The sequence below is a fragment of the Alnus glutinosa genome, chromosome 5 (genome assembly GCF_958979055.1).
Source record: "Alnus glutinosa chromosome 5, dhAlnGlut1.1, whole genome shotgun sequence".
Classification (NCBI taxonomy): Eukaryota; Viridiplantae; Streptophyta; class Magnoliopsida; order Fagales; family Betulaceae; genus Alnus; species Alnus glutinosa.
Window position 1 is genome coordinate 20420710 of NC_084890.1, and position 23119 is coordinate 20443828.

Consider the following 23119-nt stretch of genomic DNA (forward strand, 5'->3'; position numbering starts at 1 on the left):
ACGACCCCGATAGGGGGCTAAGAAGGAACATCTACAGACTACGCTATCAGAACATTGATCGTCGCAACAGCCTCAGCAATCAAAGAAGCGACCACCTATCCTACCCTGCCTTTCTTCGCTTTCCAATAATATCTCTGCACGTGCTTGGAAACTAAAGGGTAGATGGGAGCCCCGCACTCCGACATCATTGAACAAGACAAGCGAAGCCTTTAACCTAAGACAACTACCCCTGAAAAAGTGGCTCCAAAAGATTTAGACCCACCAACAATGCCTATTGGCTCCGAAGAAAACCCCTCAGACCTGGGAGAAGCATTCAAGGACGCCGAAGACAACTCCTCCGGGGGGATAAAGGAGTTCCAGTGCACAAAAGGCGCCAAATCTACCCCTGATGAGCACCCCATTGAGAAATCCACGTCTATTGACAGCTGATAGAAGGGCTCAGCAAAAAGAAAATTTCTCCACTACGGCCGTCGGAGATAAGACCTTCAGAGGAGAAGAAGAGTGCACAAAAGACACCAAGAACTCAATTAACGAACAGCCCAAAGCTTTAGGCGCCATAGAACCAACGGCAGTCGCCGAAGATGCCGAGCCTAAAATTGCACTCGAACTCAAACCCACAGAAAAAGCGTTGAAACCATGAACCGGATCAAGACCCGACTTTGTGTTTTTTTTTTTTTTTTTTTCTCGAATAGGGCCTACAGCCCATCTTACTGGACCCAGCCCTTAAACACATCTGGCCCAACCAAAAACAACTCTTTTCCTGCCCATTCTCCACTTCAGCCCAAAAGAGGAATATAACCCAAATTTAGCCTTATACCCACAAGCCCAAACTAGCCACGCTTCAAAAAAATCAAGAAGCTTCTTGAAAATCCCAAGGTCCTGCACTGATGTGTCACCTTCAACCTCAACATCATCCACTACAACCCTCTTCTTGGAGCACGCCAGACTGCACCCTTTAAAATCTCGGAACCTGGAGCCATTATCATGAAGGTCTTTACCTAGAGGACCAAAAGAGGACCTCTCCATTGCGAAGCAATCCATCGCCTGCCAGAGCGTCTCTTGTTCCCGACCCAGCTGAATGATCTTCTCCACCTCGCACAAAACCACCGACGCCGTCTGAACCAGAAGCCGCCATCTAAGACAGGAGCCGGCGAGCACACCACCTCTACGAACGACAAAATGCCCGCAACCTTGCCCAAATTCTTCCCCATCGGAGTGCCACTAGAAGATGAAGACAACACTGTGGTTTCAAAAAAAGCCAATGCTTTGCTTAGCTCCCCAGAAACATGACCCCAACCCCGCCTGTCACGGCCTTCAGGAAACACAATCATCCCTCTTCAGCCACCAACAACGTACACTATCACCTCCAAGAATCGGCTGGAGCTATTCCCACCTCTCCGAACGATGGTCACCTCGAACCTTTCTTGAATGATTTAATGAAATCCTCGGAGCTAGGATTTCGCAATACCTCTTCCACCATCGACAACAACCAAGCAACACACCGCGTGCCCAGCAGAACCCACCATGAGAAACCTTTCCTCTTTTCTGCCACCTCAACTCAACAGACCTTTTCACCATCGAGAGAATTAAGGATTTAGCCTCCACAAAGAACTGGTTCTCCATACCCAACCGCACACGACAACCCCCAAAGGGCTTCGCATCAGCAACGCCACCACGCGCCGCTCACATGGCTGAAAACCAAAGTGACGCAAGCTTTCCAGAACTAACAAATCATTTGGAGGTTGCAGATTTTTTCTTTTCTTGACACTCCTTGACAAAGAAAGAGTAGAGGAGGACAGATGAAGGTGATCTAAGGCTGAAAGCTAGCAGGATGCGCCTACATGCGCCACTACTTGTGGAGAGAGGGAGAGAGAGAGGAGTGAGAGTAAATGAAAAAGCTACTAAAATTTTGTTCATTCACTTTTCAAAGTAGACTATTTTTAGACATCCAAAAATGGAATAGAGGATCAATGATATGGAAGAAATGAATACTACTTTAGAGTAGTACATAAAAATCACGGTCAGTCAAAAGAAATGTATTGATCAGCAACTTAGGTGTTTACAGGTATCAAAATATCAGATGAGTGAGACAGAATAGGGAGTTAAAATTTGACAGAATCACAGAAACTTTAACCATTAATGGAAGATTATATAAGCAAATTTTGCTTGTATCAGAAATAGCCACAAACATTCACACGCTAGTGGGTGTCGTTGTGCGCAAACAAATGGGCCAAGAAAATAAAAACTAGAAAACAAACAATCCATGCACAGACACAAAATCAGTAGTCCCAAGCCAAAGCCTATTCGATGTAACCAATGAAGGAAAGGCATCAAAGCATACTAAAAGAGCACATATTTTAAAGTTTCTGCCTGTAAGATTTAAGACTAGAATAATGGGTGGGAGTTTGTGATCCTAACTAACATATGTGAAATTCCTAAGGAATTACAAATAAAAAAAAAACAGCATCTTTATTTAAGGTTTCCACTCGTGTAATTTTAGGTTGGTGGTCATGACTAACATATGTGAAGTCCCTACGGCAAACCAAAAGGGTATCAGTATTTAAGGTTTCTGCTTGAACACCCTTTGCTTGCTAAAGAAAAAGAAAAAAGAAAAAAAAGAAGGTAGGAGTTAAGGCAGCGCGTCCACAGACCAAAGGTAGGAGAGAAGTATTGAATTTGGTAAGCTCCATCAACTACTGTAATTCTAGCGCGTCCTCCCGGCGTAAGAAAGGCAAGGTGCATATGGTGTAAGAGTGGGGCCTACCAAGATGGTTTTGGGTTTGAGGGTTTGGATTTTTTAGGATTGTTGGGTTTTCTTTCTTGTTGTAGGTTATTTTGATAGTTCCTGTGTACTTAAGGACGTCTTACGCTTTTTTTAATAAAACCTTTATTACTTATAAAAAAAAGAAAAAAAAAAAAAAAGAACCATACTTTTCTCAAATGCCTTTTATTATTGGTCATTTGCTGGTTTGGTTTCTTCTAAAATGAAGTAAAAATAATCTGAAAGTCATTGGGTTATTACGACTTTAAAAAATTATATACTAATCGTTATAACATAATACATTGTCCATGTCGAGATTATTGTTGTCTCTCCAAGATCTGCCCCAATCAACAAGACAATACAACTTTCTATATCAAGATTTATGACAGTTTGGAGTCAATGGGGGAGAGAGAGCAACAAAAAAAAGGGTCACCATATTACCTCTCTTCCAATAGCGTGTCAATCAAAGGATATAAACCCCTCTTGAAATCTTTTCCAAGAACATTTTTTAAGGCTAGCAACAACTCCTGCACCGAACATTTATAAGTTTTTATGATTAATGAAATAGAAAGATCCAAGAAAAGAAGACAACTAGAATGGAATGAATGTTCACCTTTCTAATGGTCACAGAATCTGAACAATTAACAAGTAAATTGACAATGCTTTTGCATATGCTTTCTTCATGTGGCCTGATATAATCAGCGAAGCTCTTCAACAGGTAAGTTAAAAGAGAAACTGTCTGCAGCAGCAGAGATTTAAGATTAGCAAACAGTTAATGTAGGACTTGGGGAAAAAAATGAATAAAAATACAGCTATAGTCATGCTTTTTGTGATTTTATCCGAATATCATTAGCTTCGCTAATGATGAGATTGTAGACCTTGTCTCCACTTATTTCTTGCTATCGATCTAGATTTGGTCATGAATTTTCCAAAAGAACGCACTATTAAATTTTTAGAAGAGATAATACATTTCTTCTGTGCATCTCTCTCACCAACTTTGGAGGACAACAAGGTAAGATTCATTGGAGATTGGCTTCAATAGCAACATTGGGAACATTTGAGAGCAGAAGCTAAAGAGAATGCTTGAGAATTTTTGGATCTTTTTATACAGTTATGGTATGGTAACCTCAACTTAGGGACCCTATCAAGGTTTGGTTCTCTTGATACAAAAGCTAATACAGGAAAGTTCCCTTTTTGAGCTTTAATTCATATAAAAAATAATAATAATAATAATAATAATAATAATAATAAAAAAGAAAAAAAAAAAGAAAAGGGGAACTTTCCTGTATTAGCTTTTGTAAAATTGAGTTGTTTAGCATAATCACAAGCATGTTACTGCTATTTCCTTTTGTAGTGATGGTTTCTTTCAACATACTTAAGCAACTCACATCAGGCTGAAATCCTACACCTCCCTAATGACCAAAATCATTGGCATAAACTCTTTACTTCACTGATAAGAAAGAGTTCAAAATCCAAAACTTACAGTTGTTGGTTTACCTTTTGGCACTGAAAGCAACATGATCAGAATTTAAACTTTAAGCCATGGAGTTCCGACTAATATGGATTTGTTTTCTTTCTAATGTCTTACATGGTGTAGATTCTAGAAACAACTCTTGGGTTATTTATGTAGATTTCAACTAACAGTATCTGCTTTTAATGGGTTTTCTCATACTTGGCAAAATATATCATTCCCCAACTTCAAAAATAAATTGTTCCAGACATGCATCATATCAGAATCTAGGTTTAAACTCTATCTTGACATACAATGTACAAGTTCCATTTGTAACTCTTCTATTCTGTATATCATATCTGTTACAAGATAATTCTGTATACTTTTCTTGAATACAGTACAAAAAATACAAGGAGCAGAGAATTATACAGACGCCGAGAATCACATCCTAAAAGTAACACCAATCTCATAGCAGGAAAAGTCGGATATCGAGACCACAATCGGTATAGATGTTTAAACAACTAAAGCTAAAATTTCACTCAATGAACCGCTTTAACGTATAAATACCATTAAAAACAAGCACATACCTTAACCTGCGCTCCCTTCAGCTCAATGAAATGTGTCATCAGATGGGGAGGAACTTTTTCTGGGCCCGGGACCGATGTAGCAGCAACCATCAATGGCAACAAGTGAGGAATATTCGTCTCAACAAGCCGACTATACAACTGAAACAGAAAGATCACCACCAACGGACTCTCTGTAACTATCTTGAACGAGCGTGTACTCGGGTTGAGCTGCCCCGTCCCGGCCGACCCCAAATTCGTCAAACCTTGATCCGAAGCCGAAGACGTATCCATAGGCTTCACATCTTCCCCACCTGCCGTCCCGTTTTCGAAGAAGTGGCTAACAGTGAGCTTAAAGTTCTGGTAAATCTTGCAAACGAAGTCCAAAAAGGGTTGAACCTCGGTCTCTACAGTTGGCTTGAAGTTCCTGAGGACGTCGAAGATTATGCGGATACAAATCAAGCCGTTCTCTTCGTTGTCGGTTGTGAGCACCTGCAGAGCGACCTTCAAGAGGTCCTGTGAGAAGGGGCGGAGGACCTCGCCGTGAGGCAGGCGTTTGAGGATATCCACCACGATGTTGCGGAGCTTGTGCTCGGGCGTATCCGCGTACTGAGGCTTCGTAATCTGCAAGAGAATCACCGAGAACGCCCGGAAGTAGTATTTCAGAAAGTTGAAGTACTCGGGCGTGTGCGCGATTTCGAGGCTGTCACGAATCTCCATCGCCATCTGAAGCCTCTGCTGAATCGCTGTTTCAGGAAAAATAAATAAATAAATAAACAAAAAATAAAAAATAAAATTGATAAACAAACACTGATCGAGGTCTCGCAACAGCGAGAGCGAGAGATAGAGAGAGTACAGATATCGAGCTCGACGAGATTCCGGGAATGCAGCTCGATATTCTGAATAGGACTCATGTCGACGGAGTAGAAAAACCCTAGCTACTTCTTCACGCTGAGCTCTCGGAAACCAGTGCTTCGTTGAGTCTGAGATTATAGAGACTGTAACAGTGAGAGTGAATTTGGTGGGGGCTGAAAAATCTTAGGGGTTAATAAGATCGAGATGATCGTCAGGAAATTCTCTATGGAGCTAACTATACAACTACAATCGCATCTCCTTTCCTTTTCCCTCGCATTTTTCCTTTCCCCCAGTGAAAATTGGGGAGGGGCGAATTGTTTCCTGATGGAACGAAAGTGTTCTTTATTTTAACTGTTTTGCCTCCTCGCCTAATCCAGCTCACCCTCGGTTATACGGTTATAACCATCTTTGATAACCTGCTTTAAGAAGCAGGGTTGCTTATTCTGAACTGCTCACGTGATATGATTGTATATGCATTCATCCATTTTTTATTTTTATTATTATTATTTTTTTTAATAGATAGCATGTGTTACTATATATTGCTGAAAAAAGCCCGAATGCAATACAGAGAATTGAGATTTAAGATTAAACGCTGCGTTGTTCATTTGTCTTTCTTCAACCTTCGTCTAACCTAATTATCAAAAGATTCAAAACAATACCTGAAACTGTAACAGGAAGAAAATCAGCCTGGAGTCGTCAATCTCGATCAACTTGACAATTATTTTCCGCCTAACAAGAGTGGAGGGTGGGCAATTAGGGTATCCGAAATTTTTTTTACAGGAGTTAAGGAGAATTTTTTAGAAGTGAGGGGGGCAGTTGGCCCCTCTCGACCCTCCGCCCCAGAGTAACATGGTATTGTGCACGTTACTCAATAGATAGTAATGTACACATATATCATGTTACAATTATAGTAACGTGTAGTTTTATCAAATTACTGTATTTGCCACGTTTTAAAATTATATATTTATATGCATATAAACCTTAAACCTCCCTAATTAACCATATATACCCTACTAATTAGTAACATTGTATATATATTATTCATTTGTATTTAGTATTTAAGTTGGTAAATTTAAAGTATATATTTAAGCCTTAGAATTTTTTTAATTATTTGTTATCCTATATTTATATTTTGCAGTTGACATATTTCCATTGATTATCAACAAGCATAATCATTAAAAATTAAAACCCTAATTACATTAACAAAATACAATCAAATATTTTTTTTTCTTTCCAAAATTGGTTGAAAGAATTATTCACCAATTCAGTATATTAAATTAGCATTTATCTTTAGCACGTAATTCTTACATACATTCTTAATATGACGTATTTTACACACATTTTAAAAAATTGTTGGGAGAATCACGTGCTCTAAAGATAGATGCCAATTTACTATGTTGAAATTTTTTTTTTTAAAAAAAAAAAAAAAAAAAAAAAAAAAAAAAAAAAATCAACCCAATTTGAAGAAAATTTGTGTCTTCTAGAATATAAGCTCCCCCAATGGTGATTCCCTCCTAGTCCTTCTAGGGCTATAGAAGTTTTTTGTTTTCCCTCTGGCTTTGCTTAGATCTATTGGAGCTTTTATTTTCTTAGTCCTTCTAGGGTTATGGAGCTTTTGTTCTCCTAGTCCTTATAGGATATATTATGGAACTTTGGATCTCCTAGTCATTTTAGTGTTATGGAGCTTTGTGTTTTTTCCTGTTTTTAGTTTCTTCATGCAGGAAGGTTAACACAAGAAGTCTCGTAGGGAAGCGGCCTCTCCGTTAGTGTTGTTGGCGAAAGTTTGGCTAAGCTTCTTCTTCTACATCTACTTTTGAGTCTAGATTTATGTTTTTCCGCCAGTTTCTACAAGACACGCGCAGTTTCTCTTTTGACGTCGGCTTGTATTGGGTGTTTTCTGTAGATATTTTTTTCTCTATTTTTTTATAGTAGTTTTTGAAAGTCTGTCTATTAAATTTGCAGATTTCTGGACTTTTTATGGATTGTTAACTAGATCAGTCATCTTTTCTTTGTTATGGGTGCTTTATTGTTAAAGAGTAGCTCAAACATCTGTCTTTGTAATATTTGTTTATTTGTAGGCAGCACCCAAGTCAAATTTTTCTAAGTTAGTGTGTAGGGTGTCGATGCGATTCTATTCATTGATTGTATTTGCCTTCGGGCCTCTTCAGAGTAACTCATGGTAGCTCCGGTTATTTTGTTAAAAAAAAAAAAAAAAAATCTAGAATATGTCAATCTTCCCATCAACAAACTATATATCCCTAAATTACTAGTATTCTATTTCATCAAACCTTATATGATATCCTTTTTAAAAGGGGAAAACAAAAAAAATCAAATCTTTGCCTCAAAGGATCCTCTACATTTGAAAATGTAGAAGTACAACTATGCCCCTAAAAATCCACTAACCGGAGAGAATCTCAGGGATCCAAATGTGAAACAATTCGCCCTCCACAATTTTCTGCTCCTAGAGGGGGCCCGAGACACGAGGGAAAATGAAAGGAGATGCGATTATAATTGTATAGTTAGCTCCATAGAGAATTTCCTGACGAGACGATCATCTCTTAACCCTAAGATTTTTCAGCCCCGACCAAATTCACTCTCACGGTTACAGTCTCTATAATCCCCTCCCTCCAATCTCAGACTCAACGATCGAGTTGAAGCACTGGTTTCCGAGTAATAGAACTTGAGATATTCACTGTGTAAAAACCTTCATCCTTCGTTACCACTGAACGTACGTGGTTTACAATATTGATATATATATATATATATATATATATACACAAAATACAAACGTAGTCCTCATAGGAGAATAACTCTACAACTGCAGCAACCCATGAGACTATCCTAATGAAACTCTACAGGCATGATTGCTGATAGGATATACGTACGTACAAACGAGATAGACTTTACATACTGTCATAGTTTAGAAATATAATCAAACATAAACTCTGAGTCAGACTCCTGATCAATACAAACTTGTGATGACGACACTAACACCACTTGATAACCATAAAACGTGATAGAGAATTCGAAACCCTAGAAGCTCAGCATGAAGAAGCAGTTGCACTGAAACCCTAGAAGCTCAGGGAATTCGAAATTCAGCCCGAGAGGTTGCTTTTGAAGGGAGCTAGGGTTTTTCTACTCCGTCAACATGAGTCCTATTCAGAATTTCGAGCTGCACTCTCGGAATCTCGTCGAGCCCAATATCTGTACTCTCTCTATCTCTCGCTCTCGCTGTTGCGAGACCTCGATCAGTGTTTGTTTATCAAAATTTTTTTTTTGTTTATTTATTTATTTATTTTTTCTGAAACAGCGATTCAGCAGAGGCTTCAGATGGCGATGGAGATTCGTGACAGCCTCGAAATCGCGCACACGCCCGAGTACTTGAACTTTCTGAAATACTACTTCCGGGCGTTCTCGGTGATTCTCTTTCAGATTACGAAGCCTCAGTACGCGGATACGCCCGAGCACAAGCTCCGCAACATCGTGGTGGAGATGCTCAACCGCCTGCCTCACAGCGAGATCCTCCGCCCCTTCGTACAGGACCTCTTGAAGGTCGCTATGCAGGTGCTCACAACAGACAACGAAGAGAACGGCTTGATTTGTATCCGCATAATCTTCGACCTCCTCAGGAACTTCAGGCCAACTGTAGAGACCGAGGTTCAACCCTTTTTGGACTTCGTTTGCAAGATTTACCAGAACTTTAAGCTCACTGTCAGCGATTTCTTCGAAAACGGGACGGCAGGTGGGGAAGATGTGAAGCCTATGGATACGTCTTCGGCGTCGGATCAAGGTTTGACGAATTTGGGGTCGGCCGGGATGGGGCAGCTCAACCCGAGTACACGCTCGTTCAAGATAGTTACAGAGAGTCCGTTGGTGGTGATGTTTCTGTTTCAGTTGCATAGTCGGCTTGTTCAGACGAATATTCCTCACTTGTTGCCATTGATGGTTGCTGCTATATCGGTCCCGGGCCCAGAAAAGGTTCCTCCTCATCTGAAGACACATTTCATTGAGCTGAAGGGAGCGCAGGTTAAGGTATGCGGTTGTTGTTAATGGTATTAATTTATACGTACGTTAAAGTGGTTCACTGAGTGAAATTTTAGCTTTAGTTTTCAAACATCTATTCTGATTGTGGTCTCGATCAATATGCCACTTTTCCTGCCATAAGATTTGTATTACTTTTAGGATGTGATTCTCCGCGTCTGAATTTGACATGGTAGAAATATACTGTTTTTGACTTGAGAGTTAGGATCTCTTTTATGCCCTTTTATTTGGGAAGGAGGCTTAATGATTTAGAAGTACGTGGTTGTTTGTGCAATACTTTCCTTGTGAATATGAGTATATTTTCAAATGAACATTCTCTTGCCTCGTAAACTATGGAAAGGAGCTCTCTTTTTTGATGAATTTAACATCAAAGTGGAGACAACAAAGACAATGATACCATATTACCATCAAACTTCTTGCAAATGACATGAAGTCAAAATTTCAAAATTTCGTTAAGTTGGTGATCGAGAGAGATCGATGCGCAGAAGAAATGTATATATATATATATATATATATATATATATATATATATATATATATATATATATTTTATTTTTTTTTTCATTTCCTGTATTTCGATATATTATTTTCTCTCTATTTTGGGTTTGCTTGTATTTCGGGTTTTGGGTTTGGAGGGTTGTTGGGTTGTAGTTTTTTGGGGGTAGATTTGGATGTTTGATGGGGGCATTTTATGTATTTTGGGTTTTTTTTTTTTTTTTTGTTACCAGGGGTGTCCGATCCGCACCTTTAATTGGTGAGACTAATCCCCGCTAAGGAGTTAGCGTAGCAACCCACCGCTACGATTCCTCATGCACTTAAATCATGAGTTTTATCCTAGGGAGAATCGAACCCGAGACCGTGCGCCTCACCACAGTCCCTTGCTCGCCCTTACCATTGGGCCACCTCGTGGGTGGAGCGTCTTCTATATTTTGGGTGTTTGATAGAGGCATCTTCTATAGTTTGGGTTTTATGTAGGCTTTGAGGGTTGTGAATGCGTAGGCCCTTGTAGGTTTTTTTGGGTTCTGTTTGGGCTAGTTAGGCTGTTCCTGTATGTACTATCTGTGTACGTACTTAGAAGCGCCTTACGCTTTTTTTTAATAAAGTTTTTCTTACTTATAAAAATAAAAAATTAATAGTGCTTTCTTTTGGAAAATTCAGGACCAAATCTAGATAGCAAGAAATAAGTGGCCGGAGATATGGTCTACAATTTCATCATTAGTGAAGCTAATGATATTCAGATAAAATCACAAAAAGCATGACTATAGCTGTATTTTTATTCATTAACTGTTTGCTAATCTTAAATCTTTGCTGCTGCAGACGGTTTCTTTTTTAACTTACCTGTTGAAGAGCTTCGCTGATTATATCAGGCCACATGAAGAAAGCATATGCAAAAGCATTGTCAATTTACTTGTTACTTGTTCAGATTCTGTGTCCATTAGAAAGGTGAACATTCATTCCATTCTAGTTTGTCTTCATTTCTTGGATCTTTCTGTTTCATTAATCATAAAAACTTATAAATGTTGGGTTCAGGAGCTGTTGGTAGCCTTAAAACATGTTCTTGGAACAGATTTCAAGAGGGGTTTATTTCCTTCGATTGACACGCTATTGGAAGAGAGGTAATATGGTGACCCTTTTTTTTGCTCTCTTAATTCTCCGCCTGTTTTTTTTTTTTGGTTCTTCTTTTGCATTGTATTTTGGGTTTGTTCTTCTTTTTTTTTTTTTGCTCTCGTCGGCTCGGGTTTTGGGTGTTTTTGGGGACTTCTACTGTATTTGGGTTTCTACTATATTCAGGGTTTTAGGTAGGTTTTGAGGGATTGTTGGGTTGGGTTGCCTTTGGGGCCAGTTGGGTGTTTAATGGAGGTTTATATCGAAGCTATTTGGTAAGTAATTGTGAATTGGAATATTTATTTGAATAGTAGTAAGGAATGATATATTGATGTGATATAAAATTTGAGAATGTTTTATAGAAAAGTGAAAAAGTTTTGTTTTGTAGTGAGTTTTTTTATTTGAATAGTAATAAAAAATTATTGTTGTGATTTAAAAAGTGTAAAAAAGTTATAATGTTTTTTATTTGATTTTTTTTGGAGAAGTGAAATGGGAATTAAAAATTTTAAACAACTTCATTGTATTTGGGTTTTGGGTTTCATGTGAATTTTGGGTGTTTTTGGATGTTTTGGTCATTGTGGGTTTTATTGGGTGTTGTTTTGTAGGTTGGTTAGGTTGTTCCTTTGTATACTCCTTGTGCACTTAGTAGCGCTTTACGCTTTTTAATAAAAAATTTCTTACCTATAAAAAAAAGTTGTATTGTCTTGTTGATTGGGGAAGATCTTGGAGAGAAAACAATAATCTAGACATGGACAAATTAAGTATTATGTTATAAAGATTAGTATATAACTTCTTATTCATAAAAAAAAAATAAATAAATAAATAAAATAAAATAAAATTAGTATATAACTTCTTAAAGTCGTAATAACCTAATGACTTACACCAATAACAAAAGGCATTTGAGAAAAGTATGGTTCTTTTTTCTTCTTTAGCAAGCTAAGGGTGTTCAAGCAGAAACCTTAAATACTGACACCCTTTTGATTTGCCGTGGGACTCCACATATGTTACTCATGACCACCAATCTAAAATTACACGAGTGAAAACCTTAAATCATTACAAAAATTTCTGCAATTTGCAACTTGCAATTCGCCACGTGTACGGACATAGTACACGTGGCGAACAGTTAGACACGTGTAAATGGCCACGTGTTCAGTGCGTGGTAGATCCGAGTGTAGCTAATTGTACAATTGGCCACGTGTACAGTAAAACACGTGGCCACTTGGACACGTGTAATAAATACACGTGGCTGATAGTTAGCCATGTGTATTTATATACACGTGGCTGACAGTTAGCTACATGTATTTATATACACGTGTCCAAGTGGCCACGCGTTTTGCTGTACGCATGGCTAACTGCCAAAAACGTGTACTAATATACACGTGGCAAAATTGTAGAATTTTTTTTAATTAATTTTTATTTTTTTTGTTAATTTCTTTTTAATTTAATTAATTTTTTTGTTAAATTCCTTTTTAATTTAATTTTTCTTTTCTTGTTTCTTATTTTTGTTAAATTTTTTTTTAATTTGGACAAACGGACATGGACATATATCTTTGGTGCTTGCTGTGCTACCACAGTGTCCATACCTTCATTTCACAACTATTGAACCCTAACCGGTGATGTACTGGCCGGCCAGAGTTTGGAGAGATAGAGAGACAGAGAGAGATACAAAGAGAAAGAGAGAGAGAGAGCGAGATATTAGAGAGAGAGAGAGTGAGATGGTACTGTTGTCTTACCGGCCGGTGATGTACTGGCCGGCCGAAGTTTGGAGATATAGAGAGACAGAGAGAGATACAAAGAGAGAGCGAGAGGGTACTGTTGTCTTACTGGGCGGCCGGAGTTTGGAGAGATAGAGAGAGAAAGAGAGAGAGATACAAAGAGAGAGAGAGAGAGAGAGAGAGAGAGAGAGAGAGAGAGAGAGAGAGCGAGATATTAGAGAGAGGGCGTGTCACCGGAGGGAAGGCCGGCCACACGGTGGTCGGGGAGCTAGCCGGTGGTGCAGTGATGGAGAGAGAGAGAGAGAGAGAGAGAGAGAACAGAGAACACTGAGAGAATATAATTTATATATATATATATATATATATATATATATATATATATATTATATTTCAAAGTAATGGGCAGGTGGGTGCGCGGGAATTGTCCCGCGCGCCTACCTGCACAAATTTTGGCCACGTGGCCTAAAGCCACATGGCCAAATCCCTAATTATATATTTTAAATATATTTTTTATTATATATATTTAACTTATAGTGTACAAATTCCTAAAAACAATTGGCTACGTGTACTAATACACGTGGCCAAATGGACGCGTGTATATATATACGTCTTTATACACGCGTCCAAGTGGCCACGTGTATTTATTACACGTGGCTACTCGTTTTTCATGTACAAATAGCCACGTTGTCATGAAGACACGTGGCTATTTGGCTGCGCGGCTATAGTAACAGCTACTGTAGACACGCGACAAATTACAAGAATTTTTATAGTGATAAAGATGCTGTGTTTTTTATTTGTAATTCCTTAGGGATTGCACATATGTTAGTTAGGATCACAAACTACAACACATTATTATAGTCTTAAATCATTTTTTTTTTTATAAGTAAAAGAAGTTTTATTAAAAAGTGTAAAACACCATTAAGTACACTGATAATATATACAAAAGCAGCCAAATGCTAGCTAAAAGAAGAGCTCAAACAAACTCAAAAACACCCGAAGGAAACCAAACAAACCCAATCGAACAAACCCTACGAGCCTAACAACCAAAAATTAAACCACAGAATCCACAAGGAGAAACAACCCTACATCATGGGATCTTTTCCTTTTCAATGTTCGGAGGGAGCACTTACATTTCCATAGTGAACAAACTTATTAAATTTAAAAACTCTCTTTTACTTTTTGTCTTTTTTTGCGAGCTTTCAATTAGAGTATTTCCAACAGAGTTGCTACTTTAACCAAAATAGTCAAATTTAACTTCTTTTGCACCTTTTTTTTTTTCCTCTCCAGCAGATTACCTTTTTTGGTGTTTTTTCCTTAATAGTAAACAGTGAATAACCAATGTTGGCTATTCACTATTAATCTGTTTACACTTTTTTTTATTAATATTTTTTCTCTCTCCCTCTCCATTCCTCTCTGATTCTAGAAGAATAGTCGGCCATGAACAACCAACCAAAATCATCAAAATCAACCATAAATATTGCTTTAGCCGTGATATACATAACCGTAACAAGGGAGACACATTCAAACTTCAAAATCAGATGGGTTCAACTAAAAATCATCAACCAAAATCAACCCCTTGGTTAGTCACCGAAAATCGCTCATAATCACCGGAAATCACCTCTGACTTCACCGGATCCGTGCCTAGCTCAACCGGAACTCGTCTCAGGCCACTGGAGCTCGACTCATGGAGGAACGGGTTGATGGATTTCGTCTGGGTTCGTCGAGTTCAGCGGGTTCTCTCTCGGATCAGTCTCGGCCTCTCGGGTCTCTCCCATCTCCGACTCTCCTCTCATGGGTCTCTCCCTAAAGCCCTCGATCTCTCTTTATTGATGTGTTTCAAACGAAAAGATAAAGAAATAACAAGAAAGAGTGGTCGGACAGGAAGAAGAAAAGGGGAGAAGAAATGTATGGAGAAAGCGAGAAAGAAGGGAAAATGAGGAGAAGAAAAGAATAATAAAAAATTTAATAAAAAAAGAATGAGAAATAATATTTAAATGTAAGTAAAAAGTTGAATAGTAAATCTTTTGGAGAGAAAATACGATAAACAATAGTTAAAGTAGAAAGTTAAGGCTTGTTTGGTAAGTAATTGTGTTGTGGAATATGTGTCTTGTAGAATAAGAAGTGATTGATGTGATATAAAATTTGAGAATATTTTATAGAAAAATAAAAAAGTTTTGTTTTGTAGTGAATTTTTTTATTTGAATAATAATAAAATATAGTTAATGTGATATAAAAAGTGTAAAAAAATTAGAATGTTTTTGATTTGATATTTTTGGAAGAAGTAAAAAGAAATAGAAAGAGAATGTAAATAAGTTGCCAAACTAGCCCTTAGCCTTTTTCAATAGCTATTATAAACTTTCGTTGGTAGAGATACTCTCGGTCTCTATGAAAATCTTCGGTAAAAGCATCCAGAATTAATGCCAACGACTTCATGCACGTCGAGACCATCTTCCATCTCCCAACCCCACGGCATCCCATTCCAATACCCTTCATCCTGCCCCCACACCACGACCTCTCCGGAAGGACAACAGGCCACTGTTTAGACGGGGTAAAGTCAAGTTAGAACTGACGAGCTTTCGGACCCACCCAAGTAAATTCAAATTCCAACGCAAAGAAGACACGCCTCGTGCAGAGTGAGAGACGTACGTGGGTCTTCTTCTTACCCAACGGACGAAGAGACAAGTTTTTATCCAGCGGATCAAACGGCGTGCCTCGGGAAAAGGATTTACCCGGCTACCCGTGCGGTTTCTCCTCCAGATCAAAGCAATTTACCGCCCTTCTCCCGTCATCGACCACCCTAGAGAACGACTCCGGAAACAAATCCAACCCACGCCTCTCCTCAACCGAACGATGCTTCCCTGCATGCTTGACGTGGAACGCAGCTTCTCCCCGAACTACAGCCGCGTAGGAAGGAAATCCATCCTACTGACTGGAAGACCCACCCAGCCGATTCGTAGTGAACGACTCGGAACCCATCACCCGATCCTTAGAGACAAGGGAAGATGTCATCTTCCACAACTCACTCGCAACCCGAACCCAGCCTCCAGCATTACGGCCTTCAGGGAACCAAATAGCCCCTTTCCGACCACCCTCGGCGAAGACCATCACCTCAAGGAAGCGGCCAGACTTGTTCTCTCCCCCTCGAACCATCAAAACTTTAACATCCTCCCGGAAGTACTTGACAAAGACCTTCACAGAACCCTTCGAAGCCTCTTCGACGATAGCCAGTAACCAAACAGAACTTTGAAGCCTCTTCGACGATAGCCAGTAATCAAACAGAGCTTTGAAGCCCCAAAAAAATTATCCCGCAGAACCCGCCTTTCCTTCATTGATTAAATCGAATAGGCTTTGGCTTGGGACTACTGATTTTGCGTCTGTGCATGGATTGTGTATTTTCTTGGCCCAATTGTTTGCGCACAACGACACCCACTAGCGTACGTGCGAATGTTTGTGGCTATTTCTGATACAAGCAAAATTTGCTTGTATAATCTTCCATTATTGGTTAAAGTTTCTGTGATTCTGTCAAATTTTAACTTCCTATTCTATCTCACTCATCTGATATTTTGATACCTGTAAACACCTAAGTTGCTGATCAATACATTTCTTTTGACTGACCATGATTTTTATGTACTACTCTAGATAAGTAGTATTCATTTCTTCTTTTACTTATCAAAAAAAAAAGTATTAATTTCTTCCATATCATTGGTCCTATATTCCATTTTTGGATGTCTAAAAATATTGTATAGCGTGCTTGGGTGAGAGTAGTACTAGAACGAGTGACCTCTTGAGAAGTCATCGTGTTGCACCCCTCGTTTTATTTACATTTCTTATCAAAAAAATAGTCTACTTTGAAAAGTGAATGAACAAAAGTTTAGTAGCTTTTCTAACTTATCGTTTACTTTGTTTGATAATTTAATTGTCCATTTTAATTTGAATGATAGTGCATTAACTGATATCCCCTACAAAGTTGGTTCTCTTAAGCGGGACCAACAATCGGAGACAGACAGTTTACTCCTTTGTTAAAGTTGAACAATTGGTTTCATTGACCCTTTTATTGGGGCCTTTTAGGGTTCTAGTTGGAACTGGTCGGGCATGCTTTGAGACGTTGCGACCATTGGCTTATAGTCTACTGGCAGAGATTGTTCATCTTGTTCGGGGGGACCTTTCCATGGCTCAGGTACGGCTTTTTTGAGATGTTTGATGCAAATAGTACTGCTTCTATCCTCATCTCCAAGTAGGTGAGGTTTTGTTCAATTAGTACTCTGTAATGGTTAATGTAATGTTGAAATTTGCATGGTGGCAGGTACTTTCCAATTTTATATTCCTAACCTCCATTTTGCCTTTATGCATGTTTTCCTAGGTAGTCCCCATATATATATATATATATATATATATATTGTCAAAAATTATTACGTCTCCCATTTGCCCCTTTGCTATAGGTGGTGACTTATTTCCTAGTTCATGCCACTATTTTTACTTTTTACATTTTCATATCTTTATAATTCCCATCTAGTCCTATATTTGCTGTCTAATAATTGAAGTGTTTTCTGGGTAAAGGTTCCTATGTGTTCTAATCTTCTTTTAGTGGTGTATTTTTTATTTCTGTTTTTCACATACTATTCCTTATTTTCAAATCCTCGTCATCACCCTCTTAGAAAAGTATATGTTCAATTTTGTGTTTTTAGATATATATTATACTTGTATCCATTTAAAGAATATATAAGATTAAATTTCCAGTTTTAAGCCCAATGGGTTGGCTCAAATGGTAAGAGCTTTGGTCTTGGTGGCATCCCCATTAGATCTAAAGTTCGAATCCCCTTGAGTACAAACAATTTCATGTGCCAGCGAAGTCGGAGTTTTACCTGATCCTTGTGGTGGGGGCGCTTCGCACAAGTTTTGGTTTGCCCGATAGGAGTGGATACACGAAGTGATCCTGCATTTGAGGGGTTCCCGTCATTAAAAAAAATTTCAGTTTTACCCCTATTAGCCTAGATATTACTTTTTTTTGTTTTTAATAAATGATTCATTTCATTGAAAAGCACCTATTTGCCTGGATATTAGTATATTACTATTTCCTTTTGAAACTTATTTCTAGTCGCACCCTTATATATTATCCATTTTTCCCTTACATGTTATCTTATATCCTATCAGTGGGATGTTAGCTTCTTTCGAGTGGCCTACGACTGGGAGGTGGACGTCTTGACTTCCTTCTTCACCTTATTGTACTCCACTAGAATGGATTGTGAAGGGGAAGATCAGCTTTGGTGGTCTCCTTTTAACAAAGGGAAATTTGATGTTAGAATCATTCTATAAGGCACTTGCTTGGAAAGAGGCAGTTCACTTCCCTTGGAAAAGCATTTGGCGGACCAAGGTTCCCTTGAAAGTGGCTTTCTTCGCTTGGGTTGTAGCGTTAGGGAAGATTCCTACCTTGGACAATCTCAGAAAGAGGCGTGTCATTGTGATTGGTAGATGTTGTATGTGCAAAATGAATGGGAAGTTTGTGGATCACTTTCTCCTCCATTGCGAGGTCGCACGTGCTCTATGGAATGCCATCTTTAGTCGCTTTAGTCTGTCTTGGGTTATGCCTCTTCGGGTGATTAATTTATTGGCTTGTTGGTGGACGGGTGGTCGCTCTCGGAGTGCGGTTGTGTGGAAGATGGTTCTTTGTTGCCTTTTGTGGTGCTTGTGGAGGAAACATAACGATAGACAGTTTGAGGACAAAGAAAAAACCATTGAGGAGCTCATTTCCTTTTTCTTTTATTCTTTGTACTCTTGGACGGCTGCGTCCTCACCCCTTTAGTGATTAGTTATGATGATGATTATCTACAATTGAGAAAGATTTGCTCTCTCCCCAGAAACTCTCTTGTCTCCCTCTATTCAAAAAAACCCAAGGTTTTCTTTGATTTGACTTAGGAGGAGATCCTCCTCTTCCGGTTCCTTCTAGGTCCTTTGTATTTTTCTTCTCTTGGCTTTTAGTTGTTAGGTATCTCTTCTTGGATTTCTCTTCTTCTTCGGTGGATGGGTTTTCTCTGGCACGTACGCACTTCGCCGGAGGCCTTGCTGGCTTGTTTCGTTCCTTATTGTCGACGTCGATTTTGTGGTTGGCCACCACACCGTTGTGGGTGTTGTTTGGTTCCTTTGCTTCTTGGGTTGTAGATCTACGGTGTTTGGGTCCTCCTTCCCGTGCATGTGCCTCATTGGGAGTCTCTCCGTCGTGTTTCAGCTCCAACACGCTGTCAGCGCTACTGCGGGTGGCCGCCACTCGCTGTCCGGGCACGCTTGGCCGTAGAAGTTTTTTTTTTAAGTTTGGGAGTAAGATCTACGGAGTTTGGGACCTCTTCATCTCGCAAGCGCCTCTACAGTGGCTTCTCTGGCAATTTTCGCATTGTCCAGCAATGTCTCCGACTGCTTCCGTGTCTCGCGCCGACGCGTGTGGCTCCACATGCTGCTGTCAGCATTTTGTTTTTTATATAAAAATATTTCCCTATATTTTTTTTGATAAATAAGAAAATTTTATTAAAAAAGTGTAAGGCGCTTTTAAGTATACATGAAGTATATATATGAACAATCCAGCTAGCAACCCATACAAGAAAACTAAAAGAAAAAAACCCAAGAAACCCCGAAATACAGTAAAACCTGATCAGGCACCCACAAGACAGTAGAAAACCCCCTAAAAAACAGAAAATAAAACCCTCAAGAAACCCAAAATACAAAAAAACCCCAACAAACAACCAAAATACATTAGAAATCCCCCCCCAAAAAAGTAGAAGCCCCCAATCGAACCCCAACAAACACCCAAAATACTTTAGAAATCCCCCTCAAAACAATAGAAACCCCCAATCAAACTCCCAAATTTGCCCCGAACCACCCCAACCCAACAAACCCACCAGAAACCCCAAAACCCAACAAACCCGAACCCAAGAGGCACAAAAAAAAAAAACAAACTGCAATGTGCTGGCGCGTGGTGGACACGTGCGGCGTGGAATCCATCGGGGACGACGCGGAATTTGCCGGAGAAGCCACCGGTGAGGCGCGTGTGCGGAGAAAATGCCCCAAACACCGTAGATCTACGTCCCAAGCTTTAGAACCTATCTCGGCCACGGGCGTTAGAACGGCGCGTGGCGGCCACCAGCTGTTGCTTTGAAGGTGGGGAAGAGTCGGGCCACGACAGAGAGTCCCTCGATGAGACACGTGCACGGAGAGGAGGTCCCAATCGCTGTAGATCTACAACCCAAGAAAATGACCCAAAAAGCCACGTACATCGGCGCAAAGGATAAAGACCGAAACAGGCCAGCGATGACTCTGGCAGGGCGCGAGAGCGCTGAAGAACATCCAACCACTGCAGATCTAGTCTCAAAAACAGAGAAGCCCAAAATGAAAAGACCAAAAGAAGAAGAGAAACCCTAGACCTAAACCTGGAAGAAAATCGGGTTTTGGGTGCCTCTTTTGGGTTTCGGGTTTGTTGGGTCTCAGGTTTTTTGGGGGGTTTTTCCTTTTTTATTTATTTTTGTTTTTTCTATTGTATTTTGGGTGTTTGATGAGGGTTCTTATGTAGCTTGGGTCTCTTGTGGGTTCTGGGAGTTGTGGGTTTGTTGGTTTTTGTGGGTTTTCTTATACGGGCTAGCTGGGTTGTTCACTTGTTTCTTTTTGTACTTCTTGTGTACTTAGGGGCGCCTTATGCTTTTTAAATAAAATTTTCTTACTTATCAAAAAAAAGTTTTGATGATTTCATTGTACTGTTTTCTTCTTCTTCTTCTCACTTATCAAAAAAAAATTATTTTCTTCTTCTTCTTAGCTGGCTATCGTGTATATTCTTTGTATACTTGATTGCGCTTTGCGTTTTTTTAATGATATTACCCTTATCAAAAAAGAAAAAAAGAAATTGATTTATTCTGTCTGTTCCAAGCACCTTAAGTTCAAGAAAGAAGAGAGTTTGCAGCTTTGTTGCTTGCTTTTTGGCCTTTACTTTTTTGCCAATCCACATTGCTTTATATTTTGCAAACATATAGTGACCTATTGCCCTTAGTTTGAGTGTATATATTTCTGTAATGTTTTATCAACAGAATTGCTATCATATACTGTCATTCCAAACTCATTCTATTTGCTGACAAATTTTTATGATTCTGCAGCTATCACGGATCATTTATTTGTTCTCATGTAACATGCATGATTCGTCATTGTCGCTCAGCATTCATACTACTTGTGCTAGGTTGATGTTGAATCTGGTGCGTATGCTAACTCTGTTCTTTCTAGATATTTTTAACAGTTTTGTATTCTATCTTCTTTTTGATCTAGCTTGTATATATACAGATCTTAATATGTGGTATGATATGAGTGACTCATTTTTTTTAATGCTTTTTGTGGGAATTTTAGGTGGAGCCAATATTTGAGAAAGGTGTTGACCAACCATCTATGGATGAAGCACGGTTTCTGTTGGTATGAGTTACGATCTGACCTTTTATGCTAAATTGCCTTGAACAAGTGTATTTTGTAGATGTATATCTTTCTTTTGAGAAATGCCTTACCATGCTTTTTTCTGTAGGGGCATATTTTAGATGCTTTTGTTGGAAAATTTAGTACTTTTAAGCGCACCATTCCACAGGTAATCTCTGTTTACTGTGCCTTTTTCCATTTGATATATGAAAAATACCTTGATTTATTGCTTTGTTACTTTGGATTCATTAGGGTGAGTACAGAGTTGAGGGTACTTTTCTAGAAATATTTTTGTTGGGAGTGAAACACTTGTGGTGGCAATGTTCTACTGGAAAAAGCTATGATGGATTCCCTTCTAGTGTTATGTCAAAACTCTTTGGACTTTCAGATTAAAATTCTTTTTTAGAGGTTGGAATTTGACTTGTTCTCCTGTTTCATTCTCTGTCATTCCCCTTGTAGATTTGTAGTCTTGAAGCAATGCTAAAGAAAGCAGTGGCTTTTCATTTGTATTTTGGGTTTGCTTTTCCTTTGTATTTCGGGTTTGTTTTTTTATTTTGTGTTTGCGTTTTTGTTGTATTTTGGTTTTGTGGGTTTTTGGGAGGGCTGTTGGGGTTTCCTTGTGGGTTTTGGGGGGTTTGTTGGGTTGAGGGTGCTTTTGGGCAGATTTTTGGTGTTTGTTGGGGGCTACTTTTGTTTTTTGGGCTTTGGGTTTCATGTGGGTTTTGGGTGTTATAGGTGCTCCTTGTGGGTTTTGGATTTTAGGGTTGGCCTTTGTGGGTTTGTTTGGGTTTTTTTTTTGGGTTAAATACATTTTTAGTACCTAAGTTTTCAACTTTTTTAATTTTGGTACTTGAATTTTCATTTGTTTCATAGGTAGTACTTCAATTTTGGGAAAAAACCACTTTGGTACTTCTGTTAACTTTTCCATCCAAAACTTAATGGCCCGCCACGTGTCAACCTCTAAGGTTTGACACATGGCACTATATAAAAAAAATTAAAAAGAATATTTTTTTTAAAAAAATATTAAAAAAATAAAAAAATTGAAAAAATAAAAAACAAGGGGGTGGTTCGATCACCCCTTAATAGAAAAAAAAAAAAAAATTTGAAATGGGTTTTGGCCCTTGGGGATGGCCGAATCACCCCCAAGGGCCATGGGGGTGGTTCTGCCACCCCCTAGGGTCAAAACCTATTTCAATTTTTTTTTTTGTCAAGGGGTGGCAGGGGTGACTGAACCACCCCAATAGGTGGTTCGGCCACCCCAGACCGGCCAAAGGGAGCCACCCCCTTTTGCCAAAATGTGAGTGGCCGGCCACCTCCATTGGTGGCCAATGGGGTGTTTCAGCCAATTTTTTTTTTTTTTTAATTTTTTTAATTTTTAATTAATTTTTTAATTTATTATTATTATTTTTTTATATAGTGCCACTTGTCAACTTCAGAGGTTGACACGTGGTGGACCGTTAATTTTTGGATGAAAAAGTTAACAGAGGTACCAAAATGGTTTTTTCTCGAAACTCAGGTGCCAAAATTAAAAAAGCTGAAAACTCAGGTACTAATAAGGTATTTAACCTTTTTGCTTTTGTGGGCTGGCTTTGGTTGTTCCTATGTATACACCCAGTTACTTAGGGGTACCTTACGTTTATTAATAAAATTTTCGTACTTATCAAAATAAAAAGAAAAAAGCATTTATATTCATAAT

General features: G+C 38.9%; 2 protein-coding genes across 2 annotated transcripts in view; one reads left to right on the forward strand and one right to left on the reverse strand.

Moving 5' to 3' along the window:
- Positions 1 to 723: 723 nt before the first annotated feature.
- On the reverse strand, positions 724 to 5688 carry LOC133869066 (uncharacterized). The gene is made up of 6 exons (XM_062306038.1): positions 5631 to 5688; positions 4799 to 5520; positions 3375 to 3500; positions 3203 to 3288; positions 3063 to 3099; positions 724 to 1221 (listed from the first exon to the last, which is right to left on the reverse strand). The coding sequence occupies exons 1-6, from the start codon at positions 5686 to 5688 to the stop codon at positions 724 to 726; spliced, it is 1527 nt and encodes a 508-aa protein (XP_062162022.1).
- Positions 5689 to 8777: 3089 nt separating this feature from the next.
- LOC133869067 (uncharacterized) overlaps positions 8778 to 23119 on the forward strand; it is a 44026-nt gene continuing 29684 nt past the window's right edge. The window contains 8 exon segments of the mRNA XM_062306039.1: positions 8778 to 8835; positions 8940 to 9661; positions 10988 to 11113; positions 11201 to 11286; positions 17059 to 17167; positions 21120 to 21215; positions 21364 to 21426; positions 21533 to 21592. Coding sequence (XP_062162023.1) covers positions 8778 to 8835; positions 8940 to 9661; positions 10988 to 11113; positions 11201 to 11286; positions 17059 to 17167; positions 21120 to 21215; positions 21364 to 21426; positions 21533 to 21592 — 1320 coding nt within the window.

Bases quoted from the DNA above. Each gene is read 5' to 3' on its own strand.
- LOC133869066 (XM_062306038.1), bottom strand. From the start codon at position 5,688: ATGAGTCCTATTCAGAATATCGAGCTGCATTCCCGGAATCTCGTCGAG. The intron at 5,521-5,630 runs GTACTCTCTCTA...TTCCTGAAACAG, and splicing joins TCTCGTCGAGCTCGATATCT to CGATTCAGCAGAGGCTTCAG. The intron at 1,222-3,062 runs GTATTATGTTAT...TTCATCTTCTAG, and splicing joins ATAATCTCGACATGGACAAT to TGGCACTCCGATGGGGAAGA.